The 10000-nt window shown below is 30.2% G+C and overlaps 1 protein-coding gene across 3 annotated transcripts in view; it reads left to right on the forward strand.

The window, feature by feature from the left end:
* The window catches only part of LOC118449475 (uncharacterized), a 44550-nt gene that overhangs the window by 3957 nt on the left and 30593 nt on the right, over positions 1-10000 (forward strand). For 2 of the 3 annotated variants that reach the window (XM_085660506.1, XM_085660504.1), the window contains exon 2: positions 443-1396. The exons of the other annotated variant lie outside the window; for it this stretch is intronic. In XM_085660506.1, the coding sequence (XP_085516632.1) occupies positions 1248-1396 (149 nt within the window). In that variant the 5' untranslated portion in view covers positions 443-1247. The remainder of the gene's footprint in view (positions 1-442; positions 1397-10000) is intronic. 3 annotated transcript variants of the gene reach the window in all.

Genomic DNA, 10000 nt, shown 5'->3' on the forward strand with positions numbered 1-10000 from the left:
CCACTTAAGGTAATCCTTCCTCGTTCTCGTGCCTTCTTATGATCTCCTTGAATAGTTACATACAATATACGACGATCCTTCGTGATATGGATAACGAGGTGATAAGAGTTGGTCGATCATTTTCTTCCCCCCCCCCCCCCCCATGTATAATCTTTTTTCTTTTTTCTTCTTCTTTTTTTTTTTCTTCTTTCCTTTTAAATCTCTTTAAATTTTCTTACTTCATGGATCTAAAATGAAAATAATAATTATTTGCATGATCGAGTAGAAGGCGCATTTAAAATTGTTCGTGTATAAATAGATTAAAAAAAAAAAAAAAATAAATAAATAAATAAATAAATAAATAAAAATAAAAATAAAAACAAAAAAAAATATATATAGAAAAGAAAAATTCTTGTAAAATGTTTCGGTATTTTGTCTAACACGTATATTATCTATTTTACAGGTGAAAATAAGAAACAAAGACAGAGAGCGAGAAAACGAGAGAAAGAGAGAGAGAGAGAGAGAGAGAGAGAGAGAGAGAGAGAGAGAGAGAGAGAGAGAGAGTAGTTAGAAAAGAAAATGGCAGAAAGCGGAAATGACAGGGGCAGTCGTGAAACTCGAGTGTCATAAGAAGAGTGTAGATCGCGTGGGATCGAAAGAAAGGGAAATGGAAGCAATGAAACTTCTACGTGAATCGTCGTTTTATCCACCGCAGCATCCACCTCCCGTTCTTATTACTGGACGACCGCCATTCTCCTTGAGTCCTTGTTGCTGCTGTTTCTCTAACCGACTTTCTTTGTCGACCACTTTACGTTGCATAAAGGGATAAGAAAGGGTGGATAAAGAAAAAGGGAAATATATCAAAAGAAAGTGATTTATATTTTTCTCCTTAAAACCTTTGTTCTAGACGATTTTCTTTTAAAGCAAGAAAAATTGAAGTTTTACGTATTTGAAGATTGGCAGCAAGCAAAAAAAAGAAAAGAAAGAAGAGGAAGAGGGAGGGAGAGGGAGAGAGAGAGAGAGAAAGAGAGAGAGTAAAAGTGAGACAGAGAAAAAAAACTCGAAATAGAACAAGTGATTATATAAGAAAAGGAAGTATATATAGATTGATAGATTGAAAAAAAAAAGAAAAAAGGGTGGCGAAGGGACGCGAGGGGAAAGGAGAGAGAATATATATTGTAAGTGATAAAAAGAGCACTCGAAGGCGAGTGCAAGCGAGGCTGCATACGCTACGCAGGATCAAAGTGAAGTGGCCGGTTCTCAGTGAGATGGCCTTCATGATGAAGAAGAAGAAGAAGTACGAATTCTCGGTTGAGGTCGACCTCGAGGAACTCACCGCCGTGCCCTTCGTTAGTGCAGTGCTCTTCGCTAAACTCCGTTTACTCCATGGGGGTTCTTTCGTTGGTCACTCCACTAGGTAAGTCTCAATTTTTTGTTCTTCTTCCTTATGGCATAATCAATTCTTTTTTTTTTTTCTTGTTTCTTTTTTTCTCTTTTTATGAATTCATTACAAGAACACTCCTGTGACGTTTGAGAAAAAGCTAACGACATCACATTGATTGTTATTTATGATTTGTATTTACATACGTCGGAATATCGTGAAACGATTGAAATTTTTTCTTCTTTCTTTTTCTTTACTCTCTCTCTCTCTCTCTCTCTCTCTCTTTTGTTTGTTTGTTGGGTGTGCCTATATGTTTGTGCGTACATATTGTTTTTGAAGTATTTAATCATTGAGTCGTAATTATAGTTGTTTTTTTTTCTTTTTCTTTTTCTTTTTCTTTTTTTTTTTTCTTTTTAAACATATTCCTTCGTTTTATTCTAATATCAAAGATTGTTGACTCTTTTTTTTTTATTTTTCTCTCTGTCTCTATCTCTCTCTCTCTCTCTCATTTTTCTTTCTTTTTTTTTTTTTTTTAATCATCATTAACACAGATATACTCGTAGCTGAGATAGTGTGCGTCATCGTGAGAATCGAGAAAAAAGTCGATTGAATTGGAGAAAAAGGGGAATACTTAAAATGTATCGTTGTAATATACTATCTTGAATCACTTTTGTATTTTCCACTTTATCTTTCTATTCTTTATTGTATTTTTTTGTAATTTTATTTTCCATTCCTCTTTTCTTTTTCTTCTTATTCTTCTTTGCTTGCAAGATAAAGTCTTGAAAATGTGAAATGTGTCCAAGACTTTGATATTTACGAGGAAAAGAAAAAAAAAAAAAAAAAAAAAAACCGAAAAAGAGAGTATATTTTTTATGGATAAGAAGAATTTGAAATTGATTTTTCTTTTTTATTTTTCTTATCTATTCTTTCTTTCTTTCTTTCTTTCTTTCTTTCTTTCTTTCTTTTTCTTTTTTATGAATATATCATCGCGTTACAACTTTTTGAACAATTTCTAGGAAACTTTAAATTCTTCGAAGAAAATTCGACAAACATACGAGCGCAGAGAGAGAAAGAGAGAGAGAGAGGGAGAGAGACCCATAAAGAAAATACATGCATAAAGAAATTATGTAGGTGTGAAAAAGAGGGTCTGTAGTTAAATCCGTATTTTCTTCGAAGAGATTAAAGATTAACGATCTTCTCACACGTTCTTAAACGTGTCTACACCCTCGGCGAAAGTTTTCCGTTTAACCGATCGATTCTCTCGTGTTCCTAGAGAACAAATATAGAAACACGTTGTTAGAATGGAACTTGCCTGAGAATCAGGAAAACTTACGAGAATAAAAAAATCTTGATTATACTTAGCTTGATGAACTTGAAATTTATCATTTATCGAATAGCTTCTATTACTTCGTATAACTTTTCGTATTGATCATTATATTCTTTTTCTTTCTTTTTTCTTTTTTTTTAAATTGATTAAATCCGATTGCATTAATTAATTTTAATATATTTTTTTTTTTTAATTTTTATTTTTAAGTACGTTTTTCTCTTTCTTTTTTTCTTTTTTTTTTTTTTTTAATCTCGTTAAATCATTTCTTATATATACATTAAGATATTCGAATTAATTTGGATATTTTTGTTTTTAATCGCATTCAAAAAAAATGTGCATATATATATATATATATATATATATTGATTGACGTAAAATGTTAGATGAATAAATTTACATCCCATGGGAGATATTTGTGTTCCGGAGATTTTGCCAAAGATATTCTTCGAAGAAATCCACTCTTATCCGTGAGAGAGATCTAGAAACTTTCGACCAATACTATACAACTTTGAAATCTCGAGCCGACGAGATATACTCGATTCGCACGGTGAAAATGCAATCGACGATTTCTCGCATATCGATTATTCCGATCGAGTTCCTCGATTAAATGCGATTTTATCCATTTACTTTCACGGCTTTGCATCTATCACTTGGAAATATGCAAAAGGGCTATCGAACGTGAATTCGAATGATCCCAATCGTTGATCGATCATCATTTCAATCGAAGAACAAATCCACATGAATTTATTATACAATAAATTTTGCATAATTTTGGATAATGGAAAAAATCCGATCTTAGATTTTCTTTCCCTCTTTTCAACTATGAATCTTTTTAAACGAAAGTATATATATATATATATATATATATATATATATATATAAAAGAAAAAAAACATTGATTTTTATCTATTTCTAATACAAAAAAAAAGCAGAAAATTAATCACCTTAAAATTAATAATTATTCCGTTTGTAGCGTTCATTGTTAAAAATCATAAAATGATTATGTGTATTAGAAAAAGAAAGCTACTTATTTGTGTATTTTATATTTTAAAATTGTGAGAAAATTGTGATATGATTTGTGAAACACTAACGGGATTTATTTTTAACATAGCTGACAATAAACATTTTCATTATCTTCAAATGGGAAAAAGAAAATTTATTTATCAATATCAAACGTTTTTCTGTTATCCATTTTATACTATTCTTGAGAAATCTAAAACTTTTAAATTCTCGTCTATTACACGTAAGCACACGTGATAATGATCGTTCGAGATGTTTCCCGGTATCTCATCAATGACATTCTCGCGAGAATTGAGAAAACTCGCGCCCTTGGAAACTCGCCAAAGTGTTTCCGTGTATCGTGCCTTTCGAAAATTGTATTCTCATACTAGCCAGAACGATGGTCTCTCTCTCTCTCTCTCTCTCTCTCTCTCTCTCTCTCTCTCTCTCTCTCTCTCTCTCTCTCTCTCTCTCTCTCTCTCTCTCTCTCTTTATCTCAATTTATTTCCAATTGATATAATTCATTTTTAAATAGTTTTTTTCCTATTCAATATTCATGATTTTTTTTACGTATTCGTCTTTATACTATTTTTTTTTTCTTTTTTTCTAAACGTAAATTAATTCATTTTTTATACCTTTCATGATTGCCTTTCTTTGTTTTATGCCAATATATTCTCTTCTTCATTTCCAATTATAATATATTCATATTATATTATATTATATTATATCAAATTAATATATATATATATATATATATATATATATATATATATAATTATAAATGGTCAGTGTATCATTTATTTCTACGTCTACTTGATTCTACTTATTTTCAATTAATTCGTACATTTTCAAATAAATTCTTTTCTATTTAATTTTCTTCTGTTTAATTTTCTTTACATATATATTTAATTTTAATACAATTTTATATATCTAAACATGTATATATATATATATATTTTTTTTCTTTATTTTATTTGAATTATTTTCTTAACATCAACATATCAACATTAATCTTTACGTTCTCCTAATCGATACAGTACAATAATTTATTTTTAAATCGTCACAATCCTAGAAAATTTTCCAATAGGATTTTAAAAGATCATGGGAAAATTAATGATCTCGGCTTGTGTTAAACGATTAAGTAAATTCTCTTTTAAAGTCGTTCGTTAATTGGGAAAAAGAGAAAAAAAGAAAAGAAAATAAACGCTTTTCCCGAGTATTGAAAAAGAAAAAGGAATTAAAAAAAAAAGAAAATAAAAAAAAAAATAGAAAAGAAAAAGATGAAGACGAAGATGAAGGATGCTGATGTTGTACGAACGTTAATTCTATTTCGGCGACCTTCCAAGAAAATCTTCGTTTTCTCGATTGCGAACTTTCTTTAAGGTTGTAAAAGAGAGAAAGATAGAGAGAAAAATAGAGAGAGAGAGAGAGAGAGAGAGAGAGAGAAAGAAAGAGAGAGAAATAATTTCATGACCTTCGAAGAAGAACCTTCGAATGTTCAGAAAAGTAGAGCAACGTGGTTAGAGTAAAAGGAGTCGAGGCTTTTACTCGGTTTCCATTGATCCATCGTTTCTATCTATTTTTCTCTCTCTATCTCTCTCTCTCTCTCTCTCTCTCTTTCTCTTTCTTTTTCGTTCTATCTATTTCTTTCTATTAGGAACTTAAATCACATAGTACTAACACGTGGAACATATGTATCTACGAAAACACAGATTTAAAAAGATAAAAGATAAAAGATACAATGCATTGTAATGAAGCACGGAACGTGCGTGTCCGTTCGTAACAGGGTGAGGCATTAAATGGTCAAATCTTCGTGTCAATTGTTGTAGAATTTAAATTGCAGATTTTTATAACAAAAGAGCTCTCTTCTTCTTCTTCTTCTTCTTCTTTTTCTTCTTCTTTTCTCCCTTTCTTGTTGTTCCTTTTTAATTCATTGTCTTTTTTTTCCTCCCTTCTTTCCTTTTTTTTTGTCTTCCTCGTTTTCATAATCTGTTTAATTTACGACGTTGAAAAAGCTGAGTCTCTTTTTTGAAAGTATATACATTACTTTTACTTTTTTTTTTTTTTTCATTCTTTCTTTCTTTTTTTCAATACTTCAATGTGATGATTTTTAACGTCGAATTTTTCAAAGAGCATTAAATTATAAACAAGTTATATAAAATGTAATTAGTTTATGTTTCCTCACGAATCCCGAACGATTTAGTGTTAGATTTTTTTTTTTTTTTTTTTTTTTTGTAATATTTCGTTTCTGATATTTATCTTTACGTAATTACACGTATAAGTATATAAGCGTATGAAAGAATAACTAACATGCGTTATATGTTGTTATTACATAGGGTAAACAAAATGACATAGGATATAACGTAATACATCGTTGTTGTAATTATTAATGAGGGATTACATTGGTGTGGTAATATTAGTTTTATTCGAATACATTTTTACAAATACGTAATATCATTCTTTACGCGTCTGTTTTATTATTCGAAAACAATTTTCTTTTCTTTTTTTTCTTTCCTTTTTTCTCTTTCCTTTTTTTTTTTTTTAAACTCATGTAAACGAAGATCGTCGTGAAATTATACACGATAACGAATGCGTTCTCGTAATATATTTTATTTTTGCTTTTTTTTTTTTTTTTTTTCTTTACTTTTATGTCAATCTTAAAGAGAGAATTGTATAAACGAATATAATTTTCTTGCTATGTAGATAGGAAAAAAAAAATGAAAAAAAGAAAACAAAAAGAAGAGTTCATTAAAAACATACGTCACAGATGTAAAGTAATTTGATTGTCGCTTCGTTTTGCAATTAACATACGTGTATGATTCGTGTCACTTACGTGAAGTAAATAAAAAGGAAGAGGCATGGAGAGAGGGAGAGAGAGACAGAGAGAGAGAGAGAGAGAAAAGGCAGTGTAAGATAAAAATGATAAATAGTAGCTATCACGTCATTCGCAGTGTATCCAAGTCGGTACACGTAATCGGATCGAGATAAGAACTACCAATTTAATGGTCGTAGGCATCTCTCGCCAAGTTCTCTCTCTTTCTATCTCTCTCTCTCTCTCTCTCTCTCTCTCTATCTCTTTCTCTCTCTCTCTTTCTCTCATTCTATTTGTCTCTGTTTTCTATGTTTCTCGTTTCCTACCTTGAACCATGACCTTCCTTGAAAAGACGCTCTTTTCGATGTCCAAAGCGACCTCGAGCCACGAACAGAGAATCGAAGCAATCCGATAGATATAATATACGTACAATCGTTTATTCTAGATAATATCAACGAGTATAGTTAACGAATTTTCATTTTTAGAATTGACGTTCATACTTTACATTCAAATCGTTATATTCAGTATAATTACTTAAGATAATTTTTCTTTTTTTTTTTTTTTTTAAGAATTAATTTTAAAAAATAATAAAAAAGCATTAATCAAATTTAATTAAATTTAACATAATTAAAAGTTTTAAAAATAAGTATTGATATCGTCGGATGGTCCATCAAGCTTTTCTTTCTTTTTTTTTCCTTTTTCTCTTTTTTCTTTTTTCCTTTTTTTTTTTGTTTTTTTTTTTGTGTGTTTTTTTTCTTTTTCACTTTGTTCTCATCAATTTTTTTTTTTTTTTACATATAACATATCGTCAATTTTTATACTACATCATTTTCCAATACTTTCCTTCCACGGCATTGACATTATTTCATATATATATATATATATATATGGAGATAAAATCGCGTTTTAACGAACAGACCTGTCTTCCCTTGGTATAAAAAAGAATACCATGAGATAGAATATGCGTAAGAGAGAGAGAGAGAGAGAGAGAGAGAGAGAGAGAGAGAGAGAGAGAGAGAGAGAGAGAGAGAGAGAACGGGGGGTGGTTAGAGAAAGAGAGAGAGAGAGAACAGAGAGAAAGATAAAAAATTATAAGAGGATAGTGTGCGATGATAATGGACAATGTCCTGTCGGCCGATGTCCCTGCGTGGAAACGTGAGATATATAGAATAAGAGAGAGAGAGAGAGAGAGAGTGAGAGAGAGAGAGAGAGAGAGAGACAGACATATAGATAGATAGAGGTACAGTAAAGAGGACCTGACACCGGCTTCATGCGTGATGATGAGGAAACGCCCGATTACAGCGCTTCGAACGAGGTATATACATATAATATCTCCGCGTATATATCCTACGACGATTATTGTCGTCTCATATGAATTTAGGCTAGCGTGATATAGTTCTTCATATTTATATACGTAAGCATATATATATATATGTATATATGTATGTATGTATGTATGTATGTATGTATGTATGTATGTATGTATGTATGAATGTATGTATGTATGTATGTATGAATGTATGGATATATTTACTTTTGGAAAGAAACAAAAGTAAAAGAAAAAAATAGGAAAGAAATATTCTATGATATCTATTCGTATTACCAACGTATGTATAAACAAAGTTTAAATAGAAATTTTAAGTTTTTAACTCTTTGAGTTAGATTCATTCATTTATGAGATCCTTTTGGTAATTTAAAAGGAACGTGATCCATTCATCCCTTATGTTCGTGTTTGTAAGCTCAAGTCTAATTTAGCGTTAATTAAATTGGGTAGGTTTATACAAGGGTTTATATATATATATGTGTGTGTGTGTGTGAGTCATTTGAGATTGTTAATGCCGTGCTTAGAAATTCAACTATACCCACGATGATCGCAAGAAATTTCAGTAAATTTCAAGATATATATCTATGAATCATCCTAATATTATTGTGTCTATTTATCATCATCCGTGCGCACGCGCGCGCGCGTGTGTGTGTGTGTATAATAAAAGGAGAGAAAGAGAGAGACTCATTTTTTCGGAGAAAAACATATGATTGGATATTTTTTCTTTCTTTTTTTTTTTTTCTTTCCTTTTTTTCACCCTAAATATAACAATATTCTTCGAAGATCATAGATCTATCCTATATCTATTCTATTTTCTAATGAAACATTAAATAACTCTTTAGTTTAAACAGTACGATCTATCTTTCTCACTTTCTCTCTCTCTTTCTCTCTCTTTTTTTTCTCTTTCTCGGAAAAGAGAAAAATAAAAATAAAAATATAAAAAAGGAAAAGAAAAAGGTGTAGGCGTCGATACGATTCGAGCGGTGCTCCACATACACGTTTGGCTCTGTTCCAAAGTAAAGGAAAGACAAAGAAAAAAAAAATAATAAAAAAAAGAGAGAGAAAGAGAGAGAGAGAGAGAGAGAGAGAGAGAGAGAGAGAGAGAGAGAGAGAGAGAGAAAGAAAGAAAGAAAGAAAGAAAAAGAGAGAGAAACGGAAGAGTTATGAATGCTGAGTGGACGTTCATTCATGTGGAGACCGAAGGACGATCAAACAAAAAAAGAAACAAGGAAGAAAAAGAAGGAAGACAAAAAAGGAAAAGTTATTGAATAATTCGATCCAATCGGTCAACGCAATTTAACGCAATTTAACGATATTCTTCCTATCTTTTTTTTTTCTTTCTTTCTTTCTTTCTTTCTTTCTTTTTTTTTTCTTTTTTATTTTTGTCCGTATCACGAGTTTAATTAGTAAACTCGAACTCGTCAAACTTGTATCGATTTTGTAAGAAATTGGAAAATTAACGAGTCCGTTATAACAACTCGATATTTCGGTTATCAAAACGATAAATAACAACAACTAGGAACGATAATGATAACGACCGTTTAGCGAATTCATCGATGAAATTGCATGATGCATCATAATATGGCCTAATGAATAGGCATTTTTAAGTATATAATAAACTATGTTCTATTAAGTGCATAGAATAGTAGTAGTGGACGAGCACTGCGTAAAATCGATTACAATGCGGCTAACGCGTTCTGTCCGTTTTAAGAAAGAATAAAAACTTTCAGAATAATTTTCTTTTTCCTTTTCTTTTTTTTCTCTCTTTTTTTTTTTCCTTTTTTATTTTTTCCCCTTGGCAATCGTATCTATGATCAAATCTTTATCAAATCCAAAAACCGATTGATACTGGGAACTAATGAAACGATGAAATTAATTTTCATTTTAATCTGGATTTTATTCTCAATAAGATTTTAGATCAAATTAATAATAAACAAAGTAAATATTTGTTTAATGTCGTATCACGAATCGCGCTCGATGAATAAATTCGTACGGAGATATAATTGTTTTATAATTTCTTTTGGTTTGAATGAATGAAAGAAAAAAAAAATATATGTATATATATATATAAAATAAAAAATAAAAAAGCAAAAGGAATAAAATACTTGACCTTTACTGATATTAGAAGTATTAACGTTTTATTTTGTATATTATAATAAATTAATGTTATCTATAACA

This window comes from Vespa mandarinia, chromosome 12 (assembly GCF_050613455.1).
Source record: "Vespa mandarinia isolate Hongniang chromosome 12, ASM5061345v1, whole genome shotgun sequence".
Classification (NCBI taxonomy): Eukaryota; Metazoa; Arthropoda; class Insecta; order Hymenoptera; family Vespidae; genus Vespa; species Vespa mandarinia.